This window comes from Falco cherrug, chromosome 11 (genome assembly GCF_023634085.1).
Source record: "Falco cherrug isolate bFalChe1 chromosome 11, bFalChe1.pri, whole genome shotgun sequence".
NCBI classification, from domain to species: domain Eukaryota; kingdom Metazoa; phylum Chordata; class Aves; order Falconiformes; family Falconidae; genus Falco; species Falco cherrug.
In genome coordinates, this window is record NC_073707.1 from 21,562,160 (window position 1) to 21,575,992 (window position 13,833).

The 13,833-nt window shown below is 46.1% G+C and overlaps 1 protein-coding gene across 9 annotated transcripts in view; it reads right to left on the minus strand.

Moving 5' to 3' along the window:
• LPP (LIM domain containing preferred translocation partner in lipoma) overlaps nucleotides 1–13,833 on the minus strand; it is a 356,437-nt gene that overhangs the window by 215,337 nt on the left and 127,267 nt on the right. For all 9 annotated transcript variants that reach the window (XM_055723235.1, XM_055723233.1, XM_055723237.1 and 6 more), the window contains one exon: nucleotides 7,124–7,325. In XM_055723235.1, the coding sequence (XP_055579210.1) occupies nucleotides 7,124–7,316 (193 nt within the window). In that variant the 5' untranslated portion in view covers nucleotides 7,317–7,325. The remainder of the gene's footprint in view (nucleotides 1–7,123; nucleotides 7,326–13,833) is intronic.

Sequence of the window (13,833 nt, forward strand, 5' to 3'; positions counted from 1 at the left end):
GGATGATGCAGTTCTGACACTAATGAATAAAGTATTGCTTCATCTCCACCATTTCATTCACCACAAGAAACACATGGAAGAATGAGAGCAAGGATTAAGAAGGACTTTAAAGGTTTATAATATGCCCTTTAAAAAAGCTTTCTCTGAAAACAAGCACCAACATGGGGGTGCGCTCAAGCACAGTCAGGGTGATTTGCAACAGTGAGGTCACCTCTTTACTCCCACCACGTTTTTCATCTCCATGAGCTCAGTCCTGAGAGGGATGGGACCACAGCATTCATCGCAATGATGGGACCAGAAAGGGGTTAGAGCACTTCTCAGCCTATTTTTTTGTCCCATCACCGAGATGCTGACTCCTCCCTGGAGCATCAACGATTTTTTTCAGCTGGTGGTAGAGCTGAGGAGCGAGGCAGCAGGCAGAGACCAGTAGATCCCACCGGAAAAAAAACCCCTGTTACTCAGGATTCACTTCAGCATCAAATCAACCGACTAACAACATATTATTTCCATGCCTCATCTGGGCTGCAGCAACAGTCCACGTGCATAACTCACAACACAAGCAAGGCAGCAAGCCTCTGCTTCCACCGTGATAAAAGAGTAAATCACGTTATCTCACATTAGCATTGGGTGAGGCACACACCAACCACCACGGGAGCCTGGCTGAGACAGCTTGCTGCCTCTGTGCCCCAGCCTCCTTCCGATGACGAGCACAGCCCTGCAAAAGCTCATGAGAGGCTCCAAGGAGCAGGTATGCCACCTCCCTGCCTCTCAGCCAACACAGCCCTCCCACTAGCATGGATTCCTCTTGCTATAGTGCAGACCCAGCACAGAGAACCAGGAAAAAAACCAACACAAAACCCACAGAATCTCCCAAGTCAGCCTGAATTTATTTTTTCAGGGCTTTCATCCAAGTAATGAATAGACTCTAGACCTGGTTAGCTTCTATGAACTATCAAAGACTGCAGAGCAGGGAACAGCACAGCTAAAACATGGAGTGTCTAGTCCAATAAATCCATACCCAAGCTTCAAAAACTAGACAGAGATACTGATAGCAGCTGCTGTAAACAAAACCCACTAGATATATCTGCCTATAAAAAAACCAACAACACCAAAACAAAACAACATACAGTCTGATAGTTCACACTCCCAGTCCCCTACAGACACAGCAGAGTATAATTTGCCAGTGCTCAAAAGCCTCCACACACATGAGGAGGAGGAGGAGAGCAGGGAGAGTCAAGCCCTGGGAAACCCAGATCAGCTGGATTCAAGCATACACATTGGTGTCAACCACAGAACCTTGCCCTGGAGCTGGCCCTGCTGTTGTGCCTTGTCTCATGAGTCACTTGCCCTGCCCTCCAACCAAGGTAAATGGAAGGAGACGGTTCAAAAGGATTAGTCTTGTTCACCATATCTGAAAGTTGCCCAAGGAAAGGAAGAAGGGAAGAGCTTGCTTTGATTCTCATCCCTTCACTTAGTTTCCATTATTAAATCCATATTAACTGTTTCTGCAGGTATAATATTCACCAAGGGTGGCAATTATAAGGAAAAGACATCAGCTCTAACAAATACTGGATTTAGAAGGACCCAGCAGCATAAACTAAAGTGGTAAATTTTGCAAAGTGTGTCCTCAGAGGGTGACAGAGAAGCACGTCCAGGTGCTGTGCAGCCAAGTAAGCCAAGCGACTGCCCGGGGAGGGATGCTGTCTGCACATCCCTTTCTGGCCAGGGTTGACACTGCAGTATCTCAGCCTGTCTCGAGCAGCTTGAGAAACATGCATGGTCAGATTCGAATGAATGAAAGACACTGCAAGAATATAACGAAATTTGGTTTCTTGGAGGCAGAGATGGTCATCTTTGCAGGAGCAGGAGACCGACCTCCTGGGTGCCAAGCAATGATCTAGAAGTTCCCAGCAGGTGAGGATGGGCTCGCTCCTTTCCCTTCCCCTCCCTGCCACCATCAAATCACTTTTCAGGTGACCACACAGGATGGCCACAGGAGGTGTATTTGACCCAGAAGGAGCTGTGGCAGTGCTCATGAATGATGGACTGGAAAGCCCAACCCTGCAATCCAGCTGGGCTTGGGCAGCAGCCTCCCAGGGCTCACCGGCTGCGCTCCACCTGCATCAGCACAGTGTGGTTTCTCCTGGACTTGTGCTTCTTCACATCTGTGGCGTTTTCTTTGGAGGGGAGGGGGAAAGGCAAGGGGGAAAGAGCTGCAGTTATGAAAACAAGCTTGAAACCCGAAGAATCCAAACCAAAAGGCAAATCACACCACAAAGCTTGCCACTCACCCAACAGCCTGAAAAGACTCACCTCAGGCTCTTCTGAGTGCCTCAGGCTGACAACGTATTTTTTTACACGTTTTTGAAGCCCCTGATTTTGGCTTCACAAGCCCTGGTGCCATCCCAGTGCACCCCAACTGACCTGTCCCAGCAGCACTCGCTTGGGAGCAGCTGCCAGCTCTCCTTCCTGTGCCACCCAGCATGCAAGCTGTCACCGGTGCTGCTGCCACCAGGCTCACAGCAGCATGCTCAAAGCCAGTGGATCAACCATCACCAACCTCGCTCCGTGGCAGATGCCTCCTTAATCTGCTCTGGAGGGCGAGGCCCTGTTTTCTGGGATTAGGGAAAAGAGGAGAAAAGGCAATTTGCTTCATCTGCAAGCTATAAATCCTCTGCATCTTCCTGAGTCCAGCATAGATGGGAACAGCTACGTGGCAGCATTTCCCCAAGGCTCCAGCTCTGTTGAAGATGCTGAAATACCAATTTAAGTGTAAAAGCTGGAGAGCAGGAGAGAAATAAGCCACAGGAAAGGGAGGGAGGGCAACCACAGAATCACAGAAAGGTTTGGGTTGGAAGGGACCTTCAAAGACCACCTAGTTCCAACTCCTTGCCATCTGCCAGGACATCTTTCACTAGGTCAGGTTGCTCAATGCCCTGTCAAACCTGAGTACTTCCAATGATGGGGCATCCAGTGCTTTCAAAGGAAACAAAATTAATACCTTCCACTTGAAAAAAGGCATTATTTTGCTTAAGAGATTTTTTTGCTCAGTGAGTACAGAGGACATTATTCATTATATACCCATTATACATGCTGTTGGACAGGGTGTGCTGAGGAACAGAGCGAGGAGGCAGGCAGCACCAAACGTGAGCATAGAGAAAGAAGCCAAATATAAGAAGTGGCCTGTCAGGACCCATGACTGGATGGTGTCTCATCCATCTCAGGACCCATCTTCTCCCAGCACGAAGCAAAGATGCTTTCAAACTTCAAACACATCCAGCTCTATCCAAGGACCAGTCTTGGCCCTGGTTCCACTTTCTTAGAGCTACTGCTCAAAAGTCTGGACATCTAATTTTGATTTCCAGCCTAACTCATTAGCAGTCACACTTCCTTCCCATGCATACTTGTTTACTTTCTACAAAACCATCTTTCCCAAGCTCAAACAGCTCTCCTCCCTCCAAGGGGTAAATACAGAGCTGTGTAAGACATCGGGCACCTGCACATCCCAGGGACCATGGTGCTCACACTTCCCAGGATCAGGAAAGGTTAATCCCCCACAAACTGTCGCAGGGGGGAACGCTAGCACTAAATTGTCCAGAAACCCAGCAGAGACCACAGCGTGTGGAAGTCTGGTCCGGTGTTTGTAGGACCTATAAAAACACAGCTGTGCCTGCCTCTTCAGCTAGCTGCACAACAGGGACCTGTGCAGGATGTTAATCAGAGTTGTGGTCCTATTGATGATGATGATGCCGATTATTACTATTACTACTGCAGTTATACCTGGGGGCCCTCAAATGGATCCTTGTGACAGCAAGACACAGTCTCTGCTTTGATGAGTTGATAAATCTAGTTTGAAACAAGTCACAGCCAGTCAGCATGGCAAATAGCAAGGAAGCAGGCTGGCAGCGCTAGGAAAATTGCTCACTTAGCTGGTCTAAACCACGCACGTCTTAAGTGCTTCAAGTCACATTAAAATGCTGCTGGTTTATAAACTGTTGGCTGTTGTGATTTCACTTTTTTTTCAGTCATTTAACCATTTCTAACTTCCTTTAAAGTTCCATTGAGTTGCTTTTAATCAGTACCTTCTGGCTGTTTTCTGTGCAGGTGTCAGGGGAAAAAAAAATAAAATCAAAGTCAAAGTGAGAGCAAGGAAATACTTTGGTGGGAGGAGGAGGGGGGTACAGCTGATCCCCCCCATGCACTCAGCGCCTGCTCCACAGCCTGTCACTGCAGTGTCTTTCCCCTGCACTTTCAACGTGACCAAGAAATAAAACCACAAATGCAATCAGCTGGGCAGACCTGCTACATGCAAGCAACATGCCTACAAATTAATAATAAAGAAACACAAGGCCAGAGCATGCATTTTCCCAAATGTTAAAGGCAAGGAGGTGAAGAAATTGCTGGGAACAGAATTTGCTGGTTTCCCGGAGAGATTACTGATACCATTCCTGCAGCCTCTGGTAGTAAGGAACCAGCTCCAGTGACACGGCTGGGGCAGGCAAGGCTGTGCCAGGCCATGAAGTGCACAGATGCTTTCTGCCCCATCCCAGCCCTGGGACAGCCCTTCCCTGGAGCGACACTGCTGCTCCACTCATCTGTAGCAGAAGGATGCTGTGCTGTGTGCTGTCCGCATGCTGGGCAGAAAGCCCACGTGCCTCCAGCAAAGCAGCTCTGGTGGGGTAGGAGGGATGAAACACACCGGGGTGCGAGGGGATGCTGCAGCTCCTCCACCTACAGACTCACAGCTAACCAGATGGGAAGGACCTGTGACCAACAGAGAACAAACTTAAGGAAAATGACTCACAGTGCCCCTTTATGCAGGAAAGCAGTGGGGCATGGAGCTGTCTCCCAGGCTGAATGATTGCTGCAAAAACAATGGAAGTAATTGAAAACACACTGGAGGAGAGAAGGGAGCCACAGAAAGTGAATGAAGTGCGTTGGGCTAAATATTTTCTCACTGTTCCCCTCTCACCTGCCAGATCTCAGAAGCCTCATGTTCTCAGGGTTATATATGGCTGGGCTAATGGCTTTGCACCAGCTGCTGACACCAACCAGCAGCATGTCACCTTCTGAAAGTGGATTAGCTTAAGCTGCAGACACACTGTCACATCACTAAGGCAGTCCCTGACCAGGTCTTGGCCAACCCTTAGGTCTTCCAGGCCTGTCAGATAATGATGGATTCTCCAAAAGACCAGCATCAGACAGCACAAGGGACTGGCACTGAAAAAGTCCCCCTGGGAGCTCCTGATGTCTCCCAGTTTCTAACAGACCCAGCAATGCTCAGTTGCTTGCAGGACAGCGTAGTAAGGGTTACATGAGAAATGTTTGCATGTCTCGTCTCCCCTGCTCAGCCTGCAGTGCCTGCTCTGCTCTTCGGGAAAGCCTCCTTCCCCAAATGCCAAGAAGCAGAGAATTTTTTAGAAGGTGATAATGTTCCTGAGTTACATATAAGCAGATCTACAACCACTAAAGCACCAACAATTAAGGCATACTGACATTTTTCATGAAAAAACATAGTGGCTGATCACCAACAGTTTTCCTAGAAAAAAAAAGTGTTGTTTTCCATCGTTATTTTAAATTTTAAGAAATTAGAAAAATAAGAATTCCCACTTGACTTGAGGGTGACAATTTCATTGCATTCCAGAAATTTTTTAATTCCAAATGTCTTCCTCTTATTCACTGAGTTTTGTTACCGAAGGCAACAGAACAGGTGCATATGACTTCGCTCTTCCCCTCCAACACATTTTCTTTTTTTGTTCTGAATTTGCCAAAGTTAGAGTGGCAGAGGGAAAAAAAATGAGACACTCGTCAGACTTTTCCAACTTCCCTACAAAATATCCTTAACTTTAGCAAATCGTTCAACTGCAAGATTTAATATGCTGCTTTGTTTTTCTTTCTCCTTTCCATTATTCTGTAGTCTTCCTGAAAAAGCACATGCTTTCAAAAGATAGAGTAGAAAAAGGAAAAAAATTATACACATTATATTTATCTTATTGCACTGAACGCAAAAGAGTGAAAAGTGGTGATGGAGCAAAGTAGATTATCCAAAACCAAAAATCAAAAGCTGTTTTTTCTTGAATTTGTATTCTTTTTTCTTGAATACAACTTTTTTCTTTGCAGGGAGGATGGAGAGAAGGAGAGAGAAGAGTTTTCAGCCTGTTTCTAACCAAAGTAAATCAGCAGGAATAGAAAAGTCACTACTCTGCCAAGGCAGCTAGCAGTCTCTCCTGAAATCCTTGGCTTCCACCTTGTTTCTGCTGCATTAAGGTTCCATCACACACTCCCCACTGTCAGCTAGTGGCATCCTGGGTGCTCCAGCTGGCAGGTTCCCAGTTGCAGACCTCAGAGGTGCTCCCAGCCATGTGCTCCCTTTGCCTGGAACTCTCTCCCTCCATGGGTCCTCAAGCCGGGAACCGAAGTCCCTTGCTCGCTTCTCAGCTATGTGCAGAGAGCAGGACTTTTATAGCAGGAGGTAGAGGAAGGCTAACATATGGTGATTGGCAGGCATTAGTTTTACTGACAGAACAGCTCCAGAGGATATTGCAATGGTCAGGCAAATTCGATTTTTTTTAATCAGAATTATATCATTAAATTAGTTCATATTCAAGAGTGTTCCACAGTAGAGGGAAAAGAATAAAAGTGAAACCGAATCGAACCAGCAAGCCTGAGAGGAAGTACTCCTAGACCCATTCTGCCAAACTTACCCCAGTTATACCCATACTCCCACCGCTCGGTTCCACCTTTGTAAGGATTCCGGTTGTGCTGGGATGAACAAACCAATACTGAAGAGGGTTGTTCAAGTCCCATCTCCTTGGATCAACACATGCCAGCAGAGTCCAAGCAAGCAAAACCCCTTGAAAAGTACCGGTCTTGGGCATAGGACATCCGCTTCAAATTCAAACCAAGATCCGTCCCCATGCCCTCCCCCAGCCCTGCACCTCTCAGAAGGACAGCTAGCCAGAGTGAGGGTAAGAGAAACCTTCACATTCTTCTTGATTTCAATGATTTGAAACAGGGAGGCTCCCACAAACTCATCAACGAAGAGCAAGTCAAGAGCAGCCTATGTTAGCAGTCACTGCCTCTGAATTAGACAGTTGCAGTTCTTTCCTAAAAGAAGACTTACCATCACCTCCTGGTTGTTTGTATGGGTTGTACTTTGGCTTAGGGGCAACAACAGGCGCAAACTTCTTTGGTGTCTGCTGGGTGGACACTGAGATGCTGGGAGTCCCAAAGGCATGTGTGGTCTCCATCCTTGCAGTAACGTGACCAACAGGCTCGTTGGTACTCTTGGGTGGGAGCCAGGACGGGTGGGACATGGTTCAGATCTGAGAGGAGAGGGGAAGAGAGTCACATGTAAGTCAGGCACTTAGGCTGGGGGAATAACAGCTGCAAACCTACTAATTTGCTGGTTTATAAAATCAAACCTACAAAACCCTTTTACAAGTTTAACTTGTGCATGCTTATCTTTAAACGTAGTGGTCCTAATATATAGGGCATAAGATAGAAACTTGTTTTTCTTCCCCCAGTAGGTCAGAAATACTGATCAGCTCATTGCTGGTGCCTGCAAAAAGTGTTGCTATGTTCCTCTTCAAATGAAAGCAGAGGCAGGCTGACACCCTGGGGAAGCCCATCACTCCCACCACCCATTTTGCATAGGACTGATTTCTTTGCCTTTCCCTGTTAGGCTTTTGTGAGTACATTAACAGACAACAGTGCAGGTGCTCTGGGGGCAAGCGTAGTCACAGATAGGCAGACACACTTCCAAAATACACCTTTAGCACTTTTTCACATGTCATTTAGGTTCCCATGTCCCAGTGATTTTCATTCAAACTTTTAAGAAAAAGTATTTCAAAAGCTGCTAATCATTCTTGATGCCTCCACTTCTGAATGCCCAGCTTAAGATATTTTAAAAGCATGTCAATTTTGAAAAAACGCCAGAATCCCACAACTGCTGACAACCAGGCTCCTTTTAGACATCTTGACTTGTGTAACAGAAAACAGAGGCAGCCCAAATCATTACTTATTTATGAAAATCTTGGCTTGGCCCTCTTAAAAGCCTACATCACTTTTGAGAACTGGACTCAGATGCTGCTGAAAATGTTGCCCATAAAAAAACTGTTCATTGCAATGAACAAGTGCTTTTCACTCCACACAAACCACACCCGCTGGGTAGTGGCGATGGTCCTACAGTACCATCAGATAGTCCTATAGAGCTGGATTTGAGGTATGATGAAGAAATTAAGATCCCACAATACAAGAAATACAATGTTCAATGCTAATTTTGGAGCTCTTGAGCACCCTGTCACTTCTGGCAACACTCTGCTTTGATATCAGGACTCCTCAAGGCCACTGAAACCAGCAGGCAGCTGCGACCTGATCAGGAAAGATTTGTTTTGAACAGGGAAAAGGATCAGTGCAAGAGAGAGCACCAGGCCATGGGAGACATTAGCAGACTGCCATTGCAGGAAAGTGTTTCCATCTGGGAACGATGGGACAAAGCAGAGGGGCTGCTGGATCCGCAAAGAGGCAGTCCCCAACGGCAGCAGCAAGAGCAGTCTGCCGGGGCTGAGGTGAGGTGCTGAGTTGTAGCTCCACTGAGTGTGGCAGCAAAGGGCTGTATTAGCTGGTACAAACAGTCTTCTGAGCTGGGGCTGGGAAGAGGAAAGGGGACAGACCTCTGGCCTCTGGAGGGTGGAGACCTCCTTGGAGTGAAATCATTACCGAAGTCCACGGTACTACAGCTCTCTAATTATTCTGACACAGCTCTGTGGTCATGCGTGCAGCAATCTATCTGAATGGCTCACGAGGCGTTATTTCCAAAGCTGACGAGTGCAGCCACATACGGCTTGTTGATACCATGCAGGAATGCAGCCACAGGGTCTATTCCTAGCTTACTCCTAGCCTACCTGAGCACTCTTGGTGCCTCACAGCTAAGACTCCCATGCACACATGCTTCTCAGAGAAACACACACTGAGCTTTTCAACCAGCCTCCAGGATTATATGGGACAATTAGGCAGGAAGAAGGCACATCTGATAGCATATTTAAGTCTACCTACTAAAAACAAAGCAGAAATCACACTTCATTTCCCCTTTCTCCTTATTTGGGCTCACACATCACTAGAAATGTCAAGATTAAGCTGTTCAGGAATTAGGAGCAGAGCTGTTTTGCCAACTCATCCTGGCTGGCAAAGCATCTGCATTCTACAAGCTTCATGGTGGAGCAAATTCCGTAAACGAAAACTTTTTTGGGGGGTATAAACTAGAGAAAGTAGTCCTGTGGGTTGCTGCACGGATAACCTTGTGCTAGCAATCCACTGTTAGCAATGCTGAGTCAGTCTAGGGGAAAGGAGCAAGGTCTCCACATGGTAGTATGGGACAGTACCTGCAGCTAAGAGCAACGACTGTTAAAAGTGATGTGTATGTATGTGTGCTTATTCCAGCCCGGTAAGTTTACTTTAGGTTAACAGGTTTTCTACTTGAGGAATCATTTCTACTTAAAATCACAATGTCCGACCCGACACTAGGAGAGAGACAATTTGTGGTTATCTTCCACCTCCTTTGCTTCTGGTGTGGGAGAGGAACTGGCAAGCGCCAAACATCAGCCCCAACACTTGAGGCTCTTCCTCATCCTGCAGTCTGACTGCTCAGTGTGCACACAGCCCTTTCGCAATACCTGCCACTGGAAAATGAGCCTGCTGCACCAGACATCTGATACCAGCGAAAGGAACCCACTGGGACTGGCCAGAAAAGAGGCAGACAGGAGCATGGTGGGAGCACCCCTGGAGATGGACAAGTATCCAAAGCTGAGCTGCAAGGGCACCAACTTCCTCCCCCATATGCCTGCTGTCCGACCTTACATTAACAGCGCGGAGCATCATTCTGAAAGCAAGAAGTGAAAGGCAGGTCCTCCCCATGGGGCTGGGGAGGAAACCAGCGGCAGCGGGTGGGGGCAGAGGCCACGCGAACCGCACTCCCGCTGCCTGGTGCTTCCTGTTACCAGCCCTGATGGACCTAGTAAACAACTGCCACTCGAGCAGCAAGACTCACCTGCACTGCTGCCTCCTCCTCCCACATCCTTCAGAAATGTAAAATACAGCAATAAAGTGCAGGCAACTATCTAGGTTTTAAAAGCAGAAAAGCAATGATGGCACTCAGCCTTAAGAGCTAAACAGAACAACTTTGCACTCTGCAGAGTTACTGCATCCACAGATGATCATACCTTAGCCATTGCTAAAAGCATCCTGTAGTTTTATTCTGACAGGTTTTCAGCCCCTGGTTTGACATCTCATATGAAAGAGCATCCCACTGAGTGAAGCACCCTGAAGCCCTGGATACTATGTCCATACTGATTCAAAGCAGGAAAAAAAATATTCCCAGTACTGACCAGATTACTGTCATACCTGTTCTGGTGGCTGCCTAGTTGTTCCTTAACCACTTCCCTGGCAACATGCCTTGGCCTCACTGGGTTCTCATGGTCCTCCAGATTGATGGCAGGGATGGGTTAAGCGATGATGCACAAACCAAGAATACTGGCTTCAGTAGCAAGGTTGCACAGTGCTGGGGATGGCTGAAGATGGGTGTGAATCTCAACTAATGAGCTTAAAAAGCAGACTGCTCTTATGGACAGTTTGGGAGCGTGAAGACCACGCTGCTGTAAGTCAATTGCTGAGTGTAAGTTGGCACACAACTCTGTCTCAGCTACCCTCCAAGACATTTGTTTTGGTGGTGGTGGTATTTTCTAATTGTTTCCCTGTTAGCCTTTTCTTTTACTTTTTCTCCCCTTCTCATTTTCTGTTACGCATTTGCTGCCACTCGTTTTTGCTATCTGTGCCTTCACAGTGTTTTCAGCAAGTTTGCTTTTCCTCGTCTGTTCCAGCCCCAGCTCCCTAGCCTCAATTAAATTCAGTCTAACTACTTCGCAAGATCATTTAAAAAAAAAAAAAAAAAAAAAAATTAATGAAACTTTTTTAACAGCTGAAGCTAAACTTCTGGGTTTGCTGTTATTTTCCCCCAATTTTTTCATCTGGTAAAATGCCAAGAGCAACACAAAATATAAGAGAGAGTGGCTTGCAGATAGGCACAGCCCCTCACCTCCCTCTGCAGGGTTACCCACAGTGGAGCACCCTGGCTAATTCAGACAAAGCCATCAGTGCTCCCTCACCATTCCCTGCAATGTGCCCAGTTTTCAAGCAGAAGCTTTTTTGGAGAAAAAGAGATGAACATTTTGTGATGTGGACAAGTAATCAAAACAGTACAGGGAAACCTGGGCTTATAACCAGTCCTCTTACTCTAAACTTACTCTTACATATGCTACTGCCTCAGCACCACTGTGGTTCCTGCCCTTGGAGAACCTCTGACAGGTAAAGGCAGTGCTTTTCTGGCTAGCCAGCAGACACCACCAACAAACATGTTCCACTTTTGCCTTTGAGGAGTTTCCTTCCAAAACAAGTCATTCCTGCCGGTTCTACAGTAAACAGTATTGTTTTCAGAAGTTTCTAGCTAGATGTGGGATGTGGGGGATTGCAGAAGTCAGTGGTTGCAAGAAGGCTAAAGTCATTGAGAAACTCAGAATAAAAAGAACAAACTATTTGACACTGCAGGCTTGAGAAAACCAAGGAACAGGTAAAATACAATGGAAGGAGCATCAAGATGTTTAGGCTGGGGGAACCCAAGAAGCAGGACCTCAAAAAACATCCTGGGAGCATGCACACTGGGCAGGGGATAATGTGAACTGCACCCACCCACCTTGGCTGTCAGGGATGGAGCTGTTAAAATAGCTGCACTACCCGCTTCTAAGGGTGAATACAGCAAACTCCTCCTTCAAGGGTAATAGCAGATGGAGCCAAAAAAACATCAAACCCAATCTGATCAGTTTGGGTCTTCAAAAAGAATCCCTCTCCATTGGAGAATGGTGAGTGTCACCAGCCCTTCTGATGGACAAGCTACCTGTTGCTGCTCCTTGGATGCTAAATGCAAAGGGCATTTGATCTCTCTGCTGCTCAAGTCACTGGATGGACCACAGAGCTTTCACTGAAAAATGAAACTGTAGGTTAAATCTACAGTTGCCCCCACATTGCTGCTCCAAGCAAATCATTCATCAGGCATGGCCTGCACTCAGTGCACCCCCTTTCTAGCAAACCTGAATAAATCCAGCCACTGAACACTTAACACAGCCAGGGTGGAACAACCTCTGTCGTCAAAGCCCATGTCCCTGGGAACCCTCCCAGAGGGAGAACCACCTCTTGCTTCCTCATCAGTGCCACACATCCCTCTTTCTTGGCTGAAGCCTTCTGCACTTCTGCCTGCCACCCTCACACTGCCATCCTCCCTGATCAGCAGTAACTCAACAGCTCCGTTCCTGATGGGGCTGCTACGAGCTTTTCTCGTGACTCCTTACTCACTGACCGCTCTGGCAATACCCCTTTCCAAAATTCACCACCCCACCCCAAACAAAAATCTCCTAAATCTTCTTTACCTCACTGCTTTGAAAGCCCTTCTCATTGATCACCACGTCTAGCTCTTCTGCACTGTGCAGGGCACTGAACTCTATCCAACTACTACTCCACAAAGCTTTTATTGAGCTACAGATTATTTATTATAAAGTACATGTATCCTCAACTGAAAGAATGCAAGTATTGGAGTATCCACCACAGCATTAGGTAAATTGTTTGGGCAAGCAATTAAGCACCATAATTAAAGTTTCTCCTTTATGTCTGGCTTTAAATTAATCTAGCTATGTCTGGCTTTAAATATACCTAGCTCTGCTTCCAGCCACTGAATTTTGTTACGCTTCTTTCATCTGCATTACTGACCTGTCTTGCTTCCTTACGCAGATCCTTTCAGAACACAGCCAGGTCACTGGTTAAATCAAATCAAATCAAATCAGAACATTTAAATTAAGTATCAATTAAACTCACTGTAAAGAGCAGACTTCTCTTGATTCATTCATGTATATTTACTTCGAACTCTCTTCAATTTTTCAGCTATGAAATGGTGGATGCTAGCATAAGACCATTTTTCCAAGAAGGCTAACTTAAAATGGAAGGGGTAAAATGATGAATAATATCAAAGACAAAAACAAAACTGAAATCAGCTGTGGCTGCCTGAGGTTCTGTTATCCTTCCTTCCTTGGAAGCATTAGTCATCACCTACTTTTGGAGGCAGAGGATAAGACCAGACTAACCATGATAAATAACATTAAGAGCAAAGAGCGAAATCACACTGCATAAATAAGGAAAACAGTGTGCTCTGGTTCTATCATTAGGATGATCTTAATGCCGTAAGTTCAGAAAATTCTAGCCATGAGAGAATACACCACAGCAGAGGAACTGGAATCCATGAATCCCAAGATGAGACCACATTATCTAAAAATGTCAGAGCAGGAATATCAACAGATGATAATAGCAGGCAGTAATAAAAGCCTGACAAGGTTTTTTATTCCTTTTATATTTTTTCCCCCCAATGTGTGGGCATAAGTGCTTGTTTTTGCTTTTAATTACAGGATGTCATTCACCTTTGAGAAGCAAAGGTAAACCAAAAAGGGTTCCAAGTCAATTTAGCCTCACATCAGATAAGCAATGGAAGAGTAGAGTAGCAATCTGTCTACTCTTGAAATCATTAGCGCATTCATCTCTGAGACAGGCTAGCCTTTCTGTGATTAGACTGTACCCAAATAAATCTTCGTTTCATTTTCATATTTATAACATGGACCAAATACTCCTTGGATGTTGATGGACTTTGCCAAAATAGAAGAACTTGTCCCCGCGTTAATTAAGCTAATGCTTCATAGAGGGTAGCAACAGTGTTTAACAAAAAATGACCAACAACAGTCT